Here is a 20,626-nt window from a genome sequence, read left to right on the forward strand (position 1 = left end):
CGCAGCGCGAGAGGCCGCAGGAGTGAGAGGCCCGCGTACTGAAAAAAAAAAAAAAAAAAAAAAAAAAGAGTAAACAGGAGTGTTGGTAGAATTTCAAGCAGCTCAATAGGCAAAGTGTGCATGGGGAGGAGATAATAGCTTATCTGTATTGAACACAGTTTGAAGTTTTATATACATATTGTTTTATATCTCACCACAACCCCAAGAATTAGGGACTACTAAAATTCTCATTTTACACACGAGGAAACCAAGACAAAGAGAGATTCAGGTAGTTGCTCGGAGTCATACTTGCCTAGCAGTCTTGTTTAGGAGTCCATGCTCTTAATCACTGCCCTAAAGGTAGGCTGGGCAATTCTACAAATGACCTTCTATTGATCTTTTTATATCTCTAGAGCCTAAGAGTGCCTGGCTCTTAACCAACATACTAGTTGTTTAAATGCTTCATGAATGAATACATGGCACCAGGAATAAGTGTGAGATTTTGGATTCTCCACTTATTTCTGTAATCTTCCTTTAGTCTAGGTATGAGAATTAAGAAAAGGTAAATTCCTACCAATAACTGATATAAAAGTGTTCACCTGAAATGGATTTTTGCATTTCATTTGAAATACAGCTCTGCACAGAATACACATGCCTTAATAGATATAGTCATTAACTCAGTTCTCTTTTAAATCTGCAACATTATTTTTAATACCTTTGTTTTGCTCATGTTAACGTAAATCCTGGATTCTGGAAAAAAATTAACTGAATCTCCAATGACCTGTACGACTGATCAAAGTGCATGAACACAACTATGTTAAAGTTAGACATCCAGGAGTCATCTGACACCACTGTTTGTTCAACTTCCAACTGCATGTGAAATGATAAAAGCTTTTAAAAGGAGAGCTCTCTTACCCTAGCAACTGAAGAGAAAGTTTTGAAACAAAGAAATAAAAAGTTCATTTTGTGATTATAGCTTTCCAACTTTAGAATTATCTCTCATTAGTAACCTCATATGACCTACTTTTAATTAAATCTTATTTTTTATGAAGAATTAAATAATTGAACTTTTATTCCAGATCTTCTGTTTAAATGGCATAATTTGCCTTGGGCTAATTCCTTATTTCAAATATCCTTGAGGTTTACAACATTTTTTTGAGATGTGAAACGAGTCTAGACCCCATTCCATTATAAATGCATATAGAGATTATCTAGTCTAATATACGAAGCCATTTAGCATTTGATTTCATTTAAGTATGTGATATAACTAAAGCATGTAGATGAAAGATTCATGAAACAAGGCCTAGAGTTAAATTATTTTAAAGTATCATCAAATATCTGCGTTTAATCAGCTACGCATAGGAATTTTGTTCACAGACATAATACACAAATTACTTGTCAGAACTATGTTCTACAAAGAAGTGTAATGCATTCTGTGTTGAAAAAAAGTTAAGATAGTATTGGGATAAAACCAAAGCACATTTCGTTTTCATATGATAGGAGGAAACGTATACAAAAGGAAACGGGAAGGGAAGCTGATGTTATTGAGCACCTGCTAGTTTTCAGGCACTCTTACATACATTATCATTCCAGTTGGCCTCCTGCATGCTCCTTTAGAGAATCATTAACATTGTTATTAATAAATCCCTGCTGGTTTGGATTCTGGAGCATACCATATATAGAGTTGCCCATGTAACAAGAAATTCAATTGCAAATCAATGCCTATAATTCAGAGCATATTTTCTTGTGACCACAGACTTGGAGCTCATATTTAAACCATTTTTATTTTCTGTGCTTTTGACATCTCAGTCACTACACCATGTCTCCAGGTGGGTAGTCACATGGCCTCTCATCATATTAAGATGCCCCCCTTCTCCACTACTATCTAGTCTATATTTAAGTCAGACCTCAAATATGCCTTCCTAATGCATTGCCAGTTTTTGCAGAAAAATAAGAAAAAAAAATTATACAGAAAGTTGAATCAACCCAGCAATCCTCTCCTTACAGATGAAGAAAGCAAAGCGTGTAACAGTAACTATTAGAAATCATGGTGAGATTCAAATTGTATTAAGGTAATAGGACAAAAGATCTAAAGATAGCCAAATCTTTTCTTCTATTGGGGAAACAAAAAGTGCAAACAAAGTTTCATTCCACAAAACCTAGAAGATAAAGGAAGTAATTTTTTAATTGGATAAGCATATCTGGAATACAATTCATATTGCAGGCAGTCTGTGAAAGATACCATAAAGACAAGACAGAATCTCACACAAATGTATACAATAAAGAAAGAACAAATAACACTTCTTTTATCTCCTTGAGAGACAAATTGGTGTACCTTTTCTCTTGCATACCTTGTGAGTATACCTTGTAAGAACTCTGAGTTAATTTCAGAAGTATGTGTTTATAGTTTCAAAGGTCAGACGGCTGGAAGCCTTGACTGTAAAATGAAAAGATTAGTCTACTGTGTTTTCAAAGAGACACTGTAAAAGAGGGGAGAGGGAGATTACTGCTTCCCTTCCCTTTATTAAAAACAGAAAATTTCATTTTATACTTATACTTTAACCAGTGAACCATTCATTCCAAATTCCTGAGGGAGATATATACATAAAAGCTGACAAAATAGAGCTCTCTGAGCAACAGGGAAGTTGGTTCCTAACCCCAAAACACATTGAGTGAGTTAGATTGAGCCACATGGGAGAGTTAGTGAGTAAATCTGAACCATATTTAGGCTATGGTTCTAAGTAACTTCAAGCATAAGTCAACTCTAAGACTAGGTATTTCTCCCAAAGTTCCAAACCTGAGTTTTAGGACCTTTCTGATGCTGGGAAGAATTTATCAGTCCTATTAGGAAAGGAGACAAAAGAGCAGGAAAGAAAGGGTCCTCCAATGCAACTAATATTTTCCAGATCTTCTTAGGCCTAAGCAACAGTCTCTGAACCAATCTTCCTTAAGAAAAAGAATAAATAGAAAATCACAAGGACAGGTGGTTTGGGAGGAATCTAATTGGAATAGTAGAGGTTCCTTTCGTGTGTGTGTGTGTGTGTGTGTGTGTGTGTGTGTGTGTGGTGTGTGTGTACTCTGATGAAGCCTATGGACCTTAGAAACATCTTTTTAAATGCACAAAGTAAAATAAATCATGTAGGCATGAAAAAAATACCAATAATACTGAAATATAGTTATCAAAGTACATAAAGTCTATAATTGAAAAAACACATTTTTGATGTAATAATATATGTACTTCTTAATTAATGCCTTAAATTCGAAGTTCCAGCAGCAAGACTCTAGTACCTACTATAATTTTTAGTAGTGATGAGCATAAACAATATGTTGAGGTATCTGCAAGAATTATATACATTTAAAAATGTGTGATTTGGCAACAAAGTTCCATTTACTTCTAATGCTAATGTAATTTGTTGCTTACATTTGAAATTAAAGGAAATGCTAAAATTATAAAAAATTAGTTAGGGTCTAATGAAAATATAGATATCTTTCCCTATCCAAATTTATGGAACAAGGGAAAGAAACCCCTGAATTATAAGAAAAGGGGGAAGATGAGAGGATTTCTGCTCCCTTTCACTAGTACTGTTAGCTCTTGTTTCCCCCTGACTTCTAAAGGATAAAGAATTCAGAGAAGTAGAGGACCTCACCCACACTGACCATCAATAGTTGGGCACAGCAAAGCCACCCAACCCGTGAGAATACAGCTGAATCGAAGTTGTAGGTTCCTCTTCCTTTGGGATAGAGTACTTTGCTCTTTATCCTTAGGGAAAATTAAGAGGAGAGGAAAATGAAAACCATGAGCTCCTCCTAGAGGGCAACAATGCCCTGGGTAGGGCCACTAAAAGGCATCCCTGTCTCTCTCAAGGGAAAAGTTTTGGTAGAAAAACCAGGAAAGTTCCTCCTGCCCTTTCTCTAAGTTTTGTATTCCTTCTGGGATTGATGAGGTTAGTTTATCTTCCTAAGGTGTTTATGAAAGCCTCATTATATCGCCTCCAGGAGATTCTGGAGTAGGTCGGGAGAGTTTCTTAATTCATTTCATCTAAGACCACATCGTATGCCAGACGGAACAGACACCTCCTGTTTCAGTTCCAGTTTGAATTTTCTTCTCTTCAGTAAGAGAGGCTACTCAGTCAGTAAATAGTGAAGCTGGAATTCAAAACTACACCTTTCTGATTCCAAAGCTTTGGGTTTTATATTGTATTTGTTGTGCTACCCTAAACAAAGGGTTTGAAAACTCTTATGAGTTTTACATGCTGTGCATTTAGTCAACAGCAAGATATTAATATAATGTATATTTTATTCTTTCTAATATTTATGGTGTATATTTATTAGAAGTCCATTATATACACAAATACTACACTAGGCTCCAGAGTTATTAACAGTGTGCAAAAAAGACATGGAAACTTTGACTTAATAGATCATGGGGTCAAGAGATAGAAACAGACCTTAATCAAAGAGCCATACAAATATATATATAATTACAAGTTGTTATCAATGTCCTGAAACTAATTGATGGAATGCTGTATGATGGGGGCTTCTGAGCTAGTCCGGGGACAGGGAAGAAACTTTCCTGGGAAAGCAGCATTTGTGAGAAGATCAGGTAGGAGTTACAAAATTGTTACAGGTTTCTTTTTTTCTCTCTAAACTTACTTTATACTAATATGTTAGCTGTCTTAAGTAATTTTTTAATAATAAAAGACTGCTATCACTAACAATCAATGACAGAGAGAAATAAAGTAAGCAATGAAAAGGGATTGTAGTTTTAAAAATGCACTAATAATTTGATTAAAATCATTTTAAGAACTTGCCTTCCCATACACAGTTTCCTACAAATCATTGATTAGTGATTTTTAAGGTCTTGGGAGTGGAGCAAATGGGGAGTGACTGCTAATTAGTATAGGAATTCTTTTGGGGTGACAAAAATATTCTCAAATTAGATAGTGGAGTTGGTTACACAACTTTGTGAATATGCTAAAAAGATACTCAATTGTACACTTCAAAAGGGTGAATTTTATGGTATGTAAATTTTATCTCAATCTTGAAAATGAGGTTAAAAATTAGTGACGTAGGTATCATAGATGAACTACCAACACCCATGAGACCATTAGTTTTAGTAGAATTTGTATATGGTAACATGGGAGATCTATCAAAGGAACATATCTATTCACAGACCTTTGTCACAGAATGAACTCTTCTGTTTCTAAGAACATACTCTATGATGGAGAACACAGCTCATAGCGCACTGAAGAGTGAAGGGAATGTTTTCCTAGCCAGCAAAGGCAGATGAATGAATCTAAGCAATTAGTGAGGTGAGGTGACAAGATATAGAAGCTCATATTTGTCTAAGTTGACTTACTGAGTCATTAAAATGGTTTATAAACCACTGATTATAACGTTAAGATGGATTTTTTTTTTAGTGTTAAACAGGAGTGTGGAAGTAGAACACAAAATTAATTTACAAGTTATGAAGATTGATTTTTGCTCTTTTTCTTTTCAGTGAACAGATGACACAATAGAAAACTCTATTTATTATTATTATTATTATTATCCTTAGCAATATTTTTATTATTATCCTTAGCAATATTTTTATTATCCTTAGCAATATTTTTATTATTATTTTTAGCAATATTATTGTTGCTTATTATCCTTAGCAATATTTTTTATTATCCTTAGCAATATTATCCTTAGTTTCCCAGATACATAATTTGAATGTGTCAAAGGTAGTGCAGAGGAAAATGAAGAGTAAAATAAATGTGACTTAGAGTAATACTTTATAATTTAAAGTAATATTTATTACCATTATGATAAAATAGCCTTATGGGAGGTTTATTATCTAAGGCAGATATACAAAATGAAGTTTGTTTACTTATATAGGAAACATGAAGGGGCACATTAAATGAATGGCTGAATAGTTAGGTATTTTTGCTAAAATGAAGGTTTTGAACAAAGGAGAGAAAAAAGCAATAGTAATTTTAATCTTAAAGTCAATACTGAGAATAACAGCTGTCTGCATTATAAATTCATATCACAGAGGGTTATGAAAGTCCTTCTCTTAAAAAAAAAAGACTCCATGAGAGATACAGCTTTCCGACACATTGTATACCAGGATTTATGATTTGTGATATTCAGTTGGCCTATATCAGAGCATAGGTAATTTACTAGGAGTGGACCAGCACTTTTGTAAAGTACGGCAGTTCTTTCAACCTGAAGGAGTCACAGGCGACATCTAGTAAATTATCTATTTAATATACCATATTGCTCTTTTGTGACCTGCAAGAATTCATCACTTTTGAAAGTACCTAACTTGTTTTCAGAGAAAAATGTATACATTATATAATGATTTTCATTATAGAGTATATTTGATAATAAATTATACATTACACAAGTGAAAAGAGAGATTTGAAGTTGTGAGTAGCTAAAGGCTGCAGTGTATATAATATAAAGTCTCTGGACATTTAAGAAGTACCTCTTCCATGTAAGTGATTTGAGATTCTTCTGTTCTTCCTACCTTCAGTGGGAAGGTACCTCAGTTCTTCTTCTTCAGTCCTCTTCCTCCATCCCACACACATGATCAAACCATAGGTGGGAAGTCCTTTTTATTGCACTAGCAGCCTTAACATTTAATTTCAGTCTCATCCACTGATTTTCCTAGAGATAACCACATCTGTCTGTTGTATCACCACATCATAGTTCAGGAGTAACACAAGTATACACAGTATAGTTCCAGCATGGGCATATTTTACTTCTACAAATCAAACCATACAAATTCATCCAAAAGAGGATTTTTTAAAAAACAAACAGGCAAAGAGAGGACAAGGAAAATAATACAAAATTAAACTGTGTGGGTGATTTTGCTCCCTCAATGAGGGTATGCTACAGACTGATAAAATGTTAGCAAGGATTTGCTACTGTGACATGGTAGGTATGAGTTTGCCATCCCCTCAGTGGAACTCAGTGTCCATGTGACTGGCTCTCAGATTGTAAAAATCTTATGATTAAATCTATTTCTAATGTTTAAAGATACATATCTTACACATAATAGTGCCTCTAAATATAAAGCAACAGTGATTCCTGGTAATCAGAGAAACAGCAAAAATTTCAATCCCAGAAAGAAAAAAAAATAGGCTTACATGGATTTATTGGGAGGGTATATCTTTTTTTTTTTCCATTTTAAACAGGAAGTTTATTTAAACAGCAAGATGCTTGACTTGAAGGGAAAACTATCTAGGATTTATTTATTTTAGAGTAATTTATCCCTACTTAAAGACAAATAAGTGAAAAACATTAAAATTCTCCAATCAGGCAAGGTATGCAAGGATTTTTATGTTGTTCTTTTAAAAAAAAAAAACAGTGAGAGCAAAATAACTTACTGGAATATAAAGATAAGAACTGAATGAGCATGCCACTAATGGAGAAAAGGGGGTATTTTCACAGAACCAGTATTTTTCTCCATCCCAACTCCATATGATGTCGATCAAAACATACCATTGGCCATTTAATTTAAAAAATGCAATATGCTTGTACACATATATCAGTTACTTGAGGTACAATAAAGGAATGGGGGTGGGGAAAATGAAAGAGTAGAGAAAACTATACTGTAGTGGTCAGGATGTGGTGGAACCTAATTGTGGTTTTCTTGGTCTGGAGAATGTCTTCTTGGTCTGGAGGAACAGAATTCTGGAGTAAAGTAGCAGGTTCACTTTTTAGTAGACACCTCCTGTCTGCTGCCAGAACACATCAATTGTATCTTCATCCTCCATTTCCAACCATGAAAAATTCTTTCTAAAAACTGGTAATTTTGAATATAAAACAACCTTGGGCACCTCTGCAGATGTGTCTGTTTCACTGATCGGGTGCCCATCAAATCAGAGTCTGATCTGCCTCATTGACAAACCCTGTGTTCACAGTAGGCTTTCATTAGTTTACTAAGTGGCATATGCCTCTTACTCTTCAACTGCACCACAGAACCCCCCTGCCCCTCCACCTTCAAATTAATATGATCGTTGTTCTCAGTCTTGACTCCTTCCTTGGGCTTTTCATTGGCCATGGCAAGCGCCAGAGTCTCTTCAGCTGCCACTTCACAAAAGAGGTACCAGGTCCGCATGGAATGAGCACACAAGCAGCACCAGGAATGGCAGAAGCAGGAGAGGGTGTATCTTGATTGTCTTGGATTCAAGTCAATTTATGGGGTAATTTCAACCAAGTGAAATGTTTCTATTATGTGCTGACTGTGGAACACCATTTTATAGTCTCATGGTCTTGGCAAGCATAGTTCATTTAATCATCCAACAGACCTTTATGGAGAATATACTGTGTATCAGAACTGTTCTAGGAAGAGAAAAGAAACATCATAAGACTTATTATGTGTTAGAAAAATCACTAGCCGTGGTAAGAACTCATGGGGATGAGTGGAACTGGAAGTCTGTTGAAAGAGCCCATATGGAAGCTGTTGGGAGTCTGGTTTGCAGCAGTTACAGAGGCGGAGGAGAGAGAGAGGCTGAAAAGCTACAGGAGAGTATGAGCAACGAACCAGTGATACATTGAACTCTAAGAGTCAGGGAAAAAGTGTCAAGAATAAGGGCATTTTGCCTGAAAAAGAAAATGTATATATGTGTGTGTGTGTGTGTGTGTGTGTGTGTGTGTGTGTGTGTGTGTGTATGAATCACTTTGTCTACATCTGAAACTAACACAACACTGTAAATTCACTATACCTCAATAAAAAATTGTTACAAAAAAGAATAATGGCATTTTATGATAGGCTAAGTTTGACATTCTAAGTGTTTAAAATACTTAGGTTTTATATGTATACATAAAACACAATTCTTTAGTGCTGTGAAATCATAATTACAGCAAACAATATAAATGTTAGAATTATTTTGCATAATGGACTTTTGGGACACCTCTTGTTAAAAATCGATAGCACATTTTAGAATTAGCAGTTTGGCATTTCGAAAAGTATGTTCTGAGGAACATTGGGCCTGTGAGATGAAAGAAAGCCTCCATAATCAAATAAGTTTGTAAGAACAAACATGACATTCCCCAAACCTTACTCAGTCTCAGTTAAGTCTCATAGCATAGAACCCTATTTATTTTACCCATGTATTTCCTAAACTTGCTTAATCACAGAACCATTTCTTCTCATAATACATGTGTTCTACAAAAATGCTATTAAAATAGAGATTTAAGAGTAGTCATATGGGGATTCCCTGGTGGCGCAGGGGTTGAGAGTCCACCTGCCGATGCAGGGGACACGGGTTCGTGCCCCGGTCCGGGAAGATCCCACATGCCGCGGAGCGGCTGGGCCCGTGAGCCATGGCCGCTGAGCCTGCGCGTCCGGAGCCTGTGCTCCGCAACGGGAGAGGCCGCAGCAGAGGGAGGCCCGCATACCACAAAAAAAAAAAAAAAAAAATATTGTCAGTCACCACAATATTCAACATAATTGACTATAAATTAGGCCATGCTGTAAGCAGTGACCAGAAAAAATGTAAAATTATTGCTACCAGTACAAATAACAAAAACTAACATAATATTAGTTACCATCAAGAGCTGTGATTATACTGCAACCTTGTATATATTCATTAGTGGTTTAAAAACTTCATATTTTTTCATATTTATAAATGAGATTTTTAACAAGAGGTGTCCCAAAAGTCCATTATGCAAAATAAAATATTCAAAACATATTGAAGCTATCAGATGCATAGTAATGTAGAATGGCAGAATGTTCGTGACTAAGTCACAAAGCTGAACTTGAGTTAGAAGCTCTCATTTCTATTCATTCTTTCAAAATATAAAAATAAGAGCTTTTGTTACGTACGTTCAAAGTATTGTCATTTTGGAGCACCTTAAAATCAGAAAGAAAATTAACATAAAACATGCTGCTTATTCTTGAGTGATTCTCTCATCAGTACTATCATCAGTTGAATAAAGTTATCAGTGCTGAAATAAGAATACACCTGACTAATCTCAAACAATAATGAGCGATGAGAGCAGTGCTTCTTTGGTTATTATCATCACTGTCAACTTGTTGTTCTAGGGAGTTCTAATTTTACTATGTTTAATTCTAACTATTACCATTTTATAGAACATTAAAAGGGAAAAAAGGTAGAACATTCATTAGCCACCCAACTCAGTACAACTTACTGTTTGCTTTGTATGTGTGGGTTTTAAATATATTGTTGTATCTTTAAACTTTGGCCAGAAATCCATCAAAAGTTTTGAACTTTTCAAACTGTCATGACTCTTCTCAAGCAACCTAACACACCACTGCATTCAGCTCTCTTTAAAAGGAAAATCAGGCATTAACTCCAGCCTGATAAATTCCCAGCATAAAACCTAAACCTATGTATTTTCAGTCTTCCTCAGCTCTTTTTCTCAAGTCACAGAGGACTGTCATTAATGCTTTCTAAACTTAATCACTCCAGTGTAGTTTTTGATCTTTCCCAAGCTTCTAAGTCAGTGCTCCAGATTTTCCCTCTTTAATGACTCTGTCCTCCCTGTTAAACAAAACAACAATAAGAAAAACTCATTCAGCTTTTCATCTTCCCCCAACTACTCCCTACATTCTCCTTCTGTTTATGGTTAAGATTCTGATTACTTTTGTATCTCTTTATAAACCACTTATTCTTCATCCAACTACAATCTAGCTACCCCTCTCTACTCTAGTTCAACGGTTAGTAACTTTTGCTGTACAGAGCCAGATAATATTCTGGGCTTTGCTGACCACATATGTCTCTGTGATGTATTCTGATTTGTTTTTTTTGTTTGTTTTAAACTCTTCAAAAATGTGAAAACTTCCTTTGGTACAGGCTGGATTTGGTTTGCTGGCTGTAATTTGCAGAAAGTGGCTCTGGTTAAAACTACTGTATCAATAATACCAAAAAGTTCCTTTCTGGTGTTTGAAAGGACTCCTCCCTACACAAATTCGAGGCGAATTAAGTGATAAGCTGAAGGAAGGCAGACCATCAGCGTTAATATTGATAAAGCTGAGGAGCAGTAATAATGGGCTTCCTATGCAGCTGCAGGTCTCTCCCAATGACCATGGCCACCCCCTCAACAGATTCACCCTTAAATAGGCTGTGGAGGAGACCAGCAAGCTGCTTTACAGGCAGGATGTCTCCCAACCAGAAGTAAAGTTTCCATCCTGGGCTAACCCATCATTCCATCTCCATGGGGTAAGGGGTTGAGCCAGCAGGCCGGCAAGCCTAGGCAAAACCCCACCTGGAGGAGACCAGAGGCATAGAGAAGTAGCTCCCTGCTACCTAATACTCTAGACCGCCAAGCCACCTCAGATTCCTTTTTCATTTATTACCACTTTGCAACACGATGGTTTTGAACACTTTCTTTTAATTGAAACTTTCCTCCCCATTGGCTCCCAAGAGACTAAATTCTTAGTAGCCACCCTCTCACTAATTCTACCATGGCATTCTCTGACCTCCTCTTTGGCCATCTTTTCTCATTCTACATACTTTTCTGGGAGATCTCATTCATTTAAATAATATCAACTATCATCTTTTGTTTTTGATACCTATAACTCCTTTAGTAGCCCAGATCTTCCTCTGTGTTCCAGAACTACAAATCCCAAAGCATCCGCCTATCTTGTGAAAAACAGAACAACTACCTGCAAATTTTCCAGAAACATTGGTTTCACCCGCATCTTTTTTAGGAACGTAGCATATTTGACGCTGAGGTAGCAATAATGTCTCTCTCTATGCACCATCAGCAACTCTTCAGATTTAAATGTAAGCCATAAGCAGATAGAGATTGGTGAGAGAATATTTTACTTAGATGAGTAGATGAATGTGTTTGTACAGCCATCCCTGTCCTGTGTATAGAAGTACCTCAGTTGGTGGTAGCATAATCAAGGTTGATTTTGAGTAGAGTTTCAAAGCCTGGTGGTGAGTAAAACAATTTCCCACTGCATGTGTAATTTCTCATCATTATAAAAGAGATGATTATCTTTACACTTTTATCATAAATGAAAGCAGGCCATCATTATTACCTTTAGAGACAGCACCATTGCAACATTATTATATTACTTTGTTTCTGAGAAGAAAATCTGAATACTTAAAAAGAAGCTTTCTATTGCATGTGCACAATTTTTGATTTTTAAAACATTTGACAGTGGGGACCTTGTTAAAAGATGGAAATAAATGATATTCCTTAAAATCCAGAGCCATAATTTTTATAGCACGAAAATAGTCGTAGTATGAATTTTTAAATGTTTTTCTAAAAATAATATTTTTTTAACATTTTTTTTATTTCCAGCACCTTGTGGAAGTCGTTCAACAGGTTCAGAAGGCACTGTTCTATCACCAAACTATCCAAAAAATTACAGTGTGGGACATAATTGTGTTTATTCTATAGCAGTTCCCAAGGAGTTTGGTAAGTAAGATACATCTCATCATGTAGAGTATCATTACAGACATGCTTTATTTTCACTATATGCTATTCAAAATGTTAGTTGTTTTTTAATGAAAATATTTACTATTCATAATGTACTTTACAATTTTTTTTAGATAGTAGCTTTGTAATAATAAAATTTTAAGGTTATTTTACTCATTTTGAATTTACAGTCAAGTGCACAGGTGAACAACAATATAAAAATGAAAACAGGATTGTTTTTAATTTTTAAAAATAAGTACATCCAGTAACCTTGCAAGTGCCTTCATATTGGAATTTCATAAAATGGGAAATTACCAGAGCATAAAGCAAAGTCTCCTCTGCAAAATATGCATAAAATCAAATGTAGAACTGTTATAATAATGACAATAATATGTACAAAACAATCGTATCAGTTTTATACTTTATTAACACATTTCCAGAAAGAAAAGATTTTGGTTTTAGGCACCTCGTTTCTGGGACAGCAAGGAATATAAAAAGACAGCAAAGGACATTTCAGCTCATCTTGTCAACCTGACAATCTGTTGTGCATTGGCACTGAGAAGACAATGTGTCCTTTGCTGCCTTCACATCTCCCTGATCACAAGTCTTAGAAGTCACTTACCTGGCTTCTAAAAGTTTTGGATCTGAAATCCAGCTGGATCTAACCCAGGTTTAGCTCTCTTTATGGATGGATAGGCAAAGGAAATTTAGTGAGCAGTAAACTGTTGGAGAGAGGCTGAAAGTTTAGACTTCTAGAATCTAGATTTACAGTATTGTGTTACATGATAAAGGATTTGCTGTGAAATGAATGTCTGAGTAAGGATGACAAAGTATTATAGCAGAAGGACATAGATTTGATCATATCAAGATTTTTGAATCACATATTGACTTAATGTTTCTGCTGATATACGAAATAAGCTGATGCTTCCAGTCCAATTTCTTATAATGAGATATTACCTATATATGCTCTATATATCCTCCTTTTCTCTGTTCTGAAACAAGTCCAAGATCCTCAACTTACTTAAAAGAACATTGTCATCAGAAGAGAAGTACTAAACCTTTTATTTTAACCTTAAAATAGAATTGATGATGTTAGCATTAGCAAGGTGTCTATTTCTTTTCTACAAACTATTTCTTCTTCTTAGCATATTGATCGGTTAAATCAGAGTTGAGTTCTTTAATTGTGAAGAGAACAACAGTTTAGAAGGAAAAACTTCATCCACTTAATCACATTTATTTTATTTTATTTTATTGCCTTTTGTGCCCAAGAGAGTCCTTTCCTTGCTAGAGGGGTTTATAGGCCCCAGCTGCCAAAAATATTACATGGTTGATGACAGAATCCTAGCAATGCTAGTCCAGAAGACTGCATGGCTATCTGAGTCCTCTTTGGAAACCATTAATTTGTTCTTTTCTACTCTATTCTTGGGATGTCATGCAATCAAAAGAATGAAAAGGAAGAAAACCAGGCATTTCCTTTTCTGAAACAAACATTTGGTCACCTGGAGGTATTTTACAGTGCCCTATGCATGTATGCATGTATGTTCAAAAAGAGAAGAAAAAAGTACTGATTAATATAAAATTAAATTCATAGATTCCTAATGAATGGAATCTTTATTTTAGCAGAGTTAATATAAGTTAAATTTAATTATGTTAATATGAAATAATGCAACTAATAATTGGTGGTTTTTAACTCTAATTTTTTTTTAAACAAGTCCTTTTTGATTGTCTGTGGATAAAATCAAATGCACTTTGATTTATTAGTAAGGAAACTTTTTTTGTTTTTATAAATGTTGCATCATTCTTTATTTCAAACTACTCATAGAGTCAAACAGACTAAATTCTAATTTCAGCTTGTCACACCTTAGCTGTATATCTTTGGACAACTTACATAATCGTTTTGGAGACTCAGTTTCTTTATTTGTTAAGCAGGGATCATTATGTCTATGGAGCAGAGCTGTTGTTAGTAGTAAATGAGAAAAAAATATATACATATGTATATATGATATCTTACATAGTTCATACTATTGGGTTTAAGAATGCTAGCTTTGGAGTCAGATTTCTGGATTCAGAACACAACTCAGTTTACTCTTTTTCATTGGAGTAATTACATCATCTGCCTGAGTCTTACTTTTCTTATCTGAAATAGAGATGGTAAATATCTATTTCTTAGGGTTATTTTATAATTAAATAAAAAATATGTAAGTGGTATAATAACATGTAGTAAGTCATACACACACGAGTGCACATACAGACACACTTTTTTTATGTTCACAGGCACTCCCATCGCCCCCAAAAGATGAAATAAAATGACGTGGATTACTGGATTGCCCTAGGGTCTTAAGAGTAGCCTGGCTAAAAATAAAACATTTATATTATATAATTAAAGCATGAAGACAAATATTTTGTGCTTTATATCTCCAGTGACTATCCAACCACCTATTGATCACTTAAAATTTTCCGGGAGCAGAGTAGAGGAATTAAAAACTACTGATCATCATAGATTTCTTCTTGTCCCTACCTGTACCTCTTTAATGTGAGATAATCAAGCAACAGTTACTGGATCTCTGCAGATCAAATTTCTATTTTGCTTCTTCTTCCTCTCATTCTCTCTTTGCCATAGTTTCCCTCTGTTGCCACTTTAAGTTATGTTTTATGACTTTTTGGTATCACTTCATAGCATATCACTTCTCACTTTTTCCCTTTTCTTGTCATTTATCCCAAATTATAATCATTTCTTCTTCCATATCTTTTATATGCTGACACTCTAGAATTTAATTTTTAATATCATTTAGCATAAGATCTGTCAATACACTCAGTTCGTATATTGGGATTGCAGTTTTTTACAAGGGTTAAGGTTCTAAAGTCATTAGGTTAGGAGAAAATCACATATAATCAACACTACCCATGAAATACCTTAAATCAACCATAGAAGATCATCTACATGGTTTTTTGTAAGCCATATTATTTCAATAATTCTAACAGGACATTTTTCCTCCAGTGTTAGAAAGATAACAGTTTGTTCAGATAATACCAGATGAGCTAGTTTGGCTTCTTACAGGTCACTTAGTACCAAATTACTTTATTTATTTTTGCCCAGTGTAGATTTGAATTCATATCAATTAAATGTGCACATAACATGACTCTACTGGTTGATTTAGTGAATACTATTTTGTCGGTGAATTCCTATCTTTCAGTTTTTCTAGATAAGAGAATCATCAATTCATAACGCTTTCATCAGCATCATTGGATTTCATTTCAACTTCAGATATTAGGGTTACTTTGGTAATACTCATTCTGAAGGATTCAAGTTCTTTTAAATACTTAGAAAAATAACAATTATGGATCAGTTATTGATATTTTGCTGTCTTTCTTCTAACAGTTAAACTATTTCACTTGGATTTTTTTGGTTTAAAAATACCCCACTTGGGACTTCCCTGGCAGTCCAGTGGTTAAGACTTCGCACTTCCACTGCAAGGGGCACGGGTTTGATCCCTGGGTGGGGAACTAAGATCCCACATGCCACACGGCTTGGCCAAAAACAAAAAATGCCCTGCTTTATCTATTAATAAAATAAGTTTTAATTTTCTTTCATCTTTCAATTTTAAATTATAAGTTGTTTCCCCTGATGGTTTGGTTACTAAAGTTCTTCATACATTAATTTTAAGTGCCAAAAACATGGCAGACAATTTTATTATTTTGAATTTGGTATAGGTAAGATGCTTTAGAATATAAGAAAACTGTTGACATTGTTAGAGGGAAAATATTTTTATTAATATTGTGTATTCATACCTATAGTGTAGGGGCCAAAATCATATTGCAGGGAGGGGGTGGTTAGTAAAATTGGGAAAAATGTTGTGAACTTCTATTTCAATAATCTTGGCTGAGATAAAACAGAAAGAGTTAGGGTGATAGCTAAAGTAGCATACTAGTCAGAGGCTAATGTTTGTTTTTGTCTGTTTTCTCTTGGGGTAGAAGATAATGGAGTTTTTATTTTAAAGCTCAAGAGAACAATAGTGGGGGGGGCAAAATTGAAGATTTTAGATGGACCGATTGGTAAAGCAAGATCCTTGAAGCAATGTAAGGAGATGGGATTTTAAAAACCTGGAGGTCCTCTTTAAACTATAATTCAGGAGAAATGATTCCTAATTAGTATTGTACCCACATAGAATATTGCCTTGTGAAATTATCATCACTTTCTGATCTCCCTCCCCTTTTCCCCTTCTATCACCTGCTCTTTACATTACAGGGAATATCTGTAAAAGAAATATATTAGTGTCCTAGGGCTGCCATAACAAAGTACCACAAATTTAGTGGCTTAAAACAACAAAGATTTATTCTCTCACAGCTCTGGAGGCTAGGCCCCTGAAATCAAGGTATCAGTAGCATGACACTCCCTCTGCAGACCCTAGGGAAGAGTCCTTCTTTGCTTCTTCCTAGTTTCCTAGCCAGATTCCTGGCTCCCAGCAATCCTTGAAGTTCTGTGGTTTGTAGCTGCATCACTCTGATCTCAGGCTCTGTATTTACAAGACCTTTTTCCCTGTTTGTGGGTCTCCTTTGTTTTTATATGTATCTCTGTCCTCTTATAGAGACGCCAGTATAGGATTTAGGGCCCACCCTAATCCGTGATCTCATCTTAATCTTAATAGCATCTGCAGAGATCCTGTTTCCAAATACAATGACATTCTGAGCCTCTGGGTGGACATGAATATTGGGGGGACACTGTTCAACACACTACAGAGAATAAACTATATTGCCACAGTTTTATGTAGAAAATCCTAACATAAATTACTCCATAAACTGTGTATCAAAAATTAACTGTGTAGAAAGTAAACTAACATTCAGATTTCTTGGAGAATTCCAACATGTAAATCACCTTGAGGAAATCCAAGGATAGTCTGTGGTGACTTAACTCTGTGTTTAGCCTTCCAGATAGTCTCACCTCCTAAACGACCCATTCTGAATGCATATTTGCTAAGATACAAAGCTTACTCTTTCCCAAGATTAGCTTTCACAGTGGGATCTTGGAAGTGTGCATGAAAAGCACTTCAGGTTTTCCTTCTTAGATTTCCCAGTTAAGATGCCCTCTCTCACATCTTTTGTTCTTGGTGTAGACTCTTGGTTGAATAGGTTTCAAAGTCATAAATCCCTAAATCACAGAGTTATTGTCAGTCTAGTCTACTCTGTACAAGGGACATAGAGTTACTAAAACCTTTTGTGTATTGCTGTGGGAGAGGATTTTTGTTTCGTTTTATCTTTAAATTAGCTGTCATCATCTTAAACTTTTCTCCCAATTCCACATATTTTATATTTGTTTCTTATTCACAACCATTTTCTATCCTATCTCCCACTGTAGTATTTTTCCTCCAGTCAATCTAGAAACATCTTTCCCTGTGACATTGCCTACAATATAGGGTTATAGTTGTTTTTTAATTAATTTCAAACTTTATTGTAATATTATATTAAAACTGATCATGATCTGTTAACAAATATCTCATTAATTCTTATTATAGTCATTAAATTTAGTACTTCCTTTCCATCTTATAGACTTAAGAAATCACATAATGATTGTAAAATGCAATTTATTTTTACAATATATCTTTCACATTTCTGTGTAAACTGTTATTCTCTGAAAAGTAGTCTTTAAAAATTTAGGTTGCCTTAGAATTTAGGAGGAAAAAGCAAAATGGATTGAAACTAAGATACACACACACTATATATAAATGTATATATGTGTGTATATATGGACTTTTTAAGGTGCACCAATATAGTTATGACCTGCATATGGAAGGTTAACTGACTAGTCTCATCTTTTATGTTAAAACTGATAGCCGTTCTTTTGCTCTGTGTATATTCTCCTTTAAAACTCAGGCATATATTTGACCATTTGCCTTTTTTTAAACTTTTATTGGCATATAGTTGATTTACAATGTTGTGATAGTTTCAGGTGTACAGCAAAGTGATTCAGTTATACATATATATATTCATTCTTTTTCAGATTCTTTTCCCATATAGGTTATTACAAAATATTGAGTAGAGTTCCCTGTGCTATACAGTAGGTCCTTGTTGGCTATCTATTTTATATGAGTAGTGTGCATATGTTAATCCCAAGCTCCTAATTTTTCCCTCCCCCACGTTTCCCCTTTGGTAACCATAACTTTGTTTTCAAAATCTGTGAGTCTGTTTCTGTTTTGTAAATAAATTCATTTATATCATTTTTAAAATTAGATTCCACATATGAGTGATATCATATGATATTTGTCTTTCTCTGTTTGACTTACTTCACTTAGAATGATAATCTCTAGGTCCATCCATGTTGCTGCAAATGGCACTATTTCATTCTTTTTTCATGGCTGAGTAATATTCTGTTTTATATATGTACCAAATCTTTATACATTCCTCTGTCGATGGACATTTAGGTTGCTTCCGTGTCCTGGCTATTGTAAATAGTGCTGTAATGAACATTAGGGTGCATGTATCTTTTTGAATTATGGTTTTCTCCAGATATATGCCCAGGAGTGGGATTGCTGGATCATATGATAGTTCTATTTTTAGATCTTTAAGGAACGTCCATACTGTTCTCCATAGTGGCTGTACCAATTTACTTTCCCACCAACAGTGTAGAAGGGCTCCCTTTTCTCCACACCTTCTCCAGCATTTACTGTTTGCAGATTTTTTTGATGATGGCCATTCTGACCGGTGTGAGATGATACCTCATTGTAGTTCTGATTTGCATTTCTCTAATAATTAGTGGTGTTGAGCATCTTTTCGTGTGCTCTTTGGCCATCTGTATGTCTTTTTTGGAGAAATGTCCTTTTAGATGTTATGCCCATTCTTTGATTTGGTTGTTTGTTTTTTGACATAGACCTGCATGAGATGTTTGTATATTTTGGAGATTAATCCCTTGTTGTTGACCATTTGCCTTCTGATCTTATATTTAGGTGTTTTCAAATGACCTATTTTATTCAGCATTGTTTACATAGTTTATATTTTTGTTACCTGTCTTTATACTTAATTCAGTAATTTATTGTCATTAATTTTCCCCATATTTTAGTGACAAATTGAGATGATAATGTAATTATCATATGTATTTATAATCATATTATTTAATTATTTGGTTACTATTTCTATAATTAGAGTTGAAGCCATGTTTGGTCACCATATAGAACAGGATCCCCCATTCAGATTTGGTTCAGATGTCAAGATTCATGATATCACACAAGACCAAGAGGGTACAAAAGGATGTATTACTCATATAATGAGGTTTTCTGAGAATAACAGGGCAGTAACCAAGACTGGCTCCAAGCAGATCCAAAATTGCTTAAGGGAGCAAAGAAAGCTGACTGGCTTTGGGTTTTATAGGGGTGGTGTTGGGGTGAAAGCCCCCACATGATGGTCAGGGCTTATGAGGTTTGAACTTCCCAAAGGTTGTAAAGGAGAATGCACACAGGCTTTCTTGTCAGCTTGCCCCAGATATCAGGCAAAAGGGAAACTGGGGGAAGGAGGAGAGCTTGAAACTTGTTAGCAGTTAAAGATCAGAGATGATCGCCTTCATCAAAATTCACTGTTAGTGTCTGGCTGAGTGAAATGTGCCATATTTGAACTTGTTGAAAGCCACAATGGCACTTTGTGATGACTGCATCCATTTACTAAAGGAGATGAAAATTCATGGACTACCTTGTTCCAGAGTTCAGCAATATGGTGAGAAGTGAAATGAGTGCCTTGATCACTATCAATAATGATTAGAACTCTGTAAAGGACATGGACTGTCTTGAAGAGGCCTTGTATTGTGGCATTATTTTTTAATTGAAAAAAATCTTTATTGGAGTATAAATGATTTACAGTGGTGTGTTAGTTTCTGCATTGTAACAAAGTGAATCAGCTATACATATACATATATCCCCATATCTCCTCACTCTTGCATCTCCCTCCCACCCTCTATATCACACCCCACTAGGTGGTCAAAAAGCACCAAGCTGATCTCCCTGTGCTATGTGGCTGCATCCCACTAGCTATCAGTTTTACATTTGGTAGTGTATATATGTCCATGCCACTCTCTCACTCGGTCCCAGCTTACCCTTCCCCCTCCCTGTGTCCTCAAGTCCATTCTCTATTAGGTCTATGTCTTTATTCCCTTCTTGCCCCTAGGTGATTCATGACTTTTTTTTTTTTTTTTTTTTTAGATTCCATATATATGCGTTAGCATATGGTATTTGTTTTTCTCTTTCTGACTTACTTAACTCTGTATGACAGACTCTAGGTCCATCTA

General features: G+C 35.1%; 2 protein-coding genes across 4 annotated transcripts in view; one reads left to right on the forward strand and one right to left on the reverse strand.

The window, feature by feature from the left end:
- The window catches only part of CSMD3 (CUB and Sushi multiple domains 3), a 1,193,315-nt gene that overhangs the window by 944,070 nt on the left and 228,619 nt on the right, over window positions 1-20,626 (forward strand). For all 3 annotated transcript variants that reach the window (XM_024129404.1, XM_024129405.1, XM_028500327.1), the window contains one exon: window positions 12,244-12,360. In XM_024129404.1, coding sequence (XP_023985172.1) covers window positions 12,244-12,360 — 117 coding nt within the window. The remainder of the gene's footprint in view (window positions 1-12,243; window positions 12,361-20,626) is intronic.
- Window positions 7,641-8,026, reverse strand: LOC102993873 (small ubiquitin-related modifier 2-like). The gene is made up of 2 exons (XM_007109939.2): window positions 7,874-8,026; window positions 7,641-7,757 (listed from the first exon to the last, which is right to left on the reverse strand). The coding sequence occupies exons 1-2, from the start codon at window positions 8,024-8,026 to the stop codon at window positions 7,683-7,685; spliced, it is 228 nt and encodes a 75-aa protein (XP_007110001.1). The 3' UTR covers window positions 7,641-7,682.

This window comes from Physeter macrocephalus, chromosome 15 (genome assembly GCF_002837175.3).
Source record: "Physeter macrocephalus isolate SW-GA chromosome 15, ASM283717v5, whole genome shotgun sequence".
NCBI lineage: Eukaryota > Metazoa > Chordata > Mammalia > Artiodactyla > Physeteridae > Physeter > Physeter macrocephalus.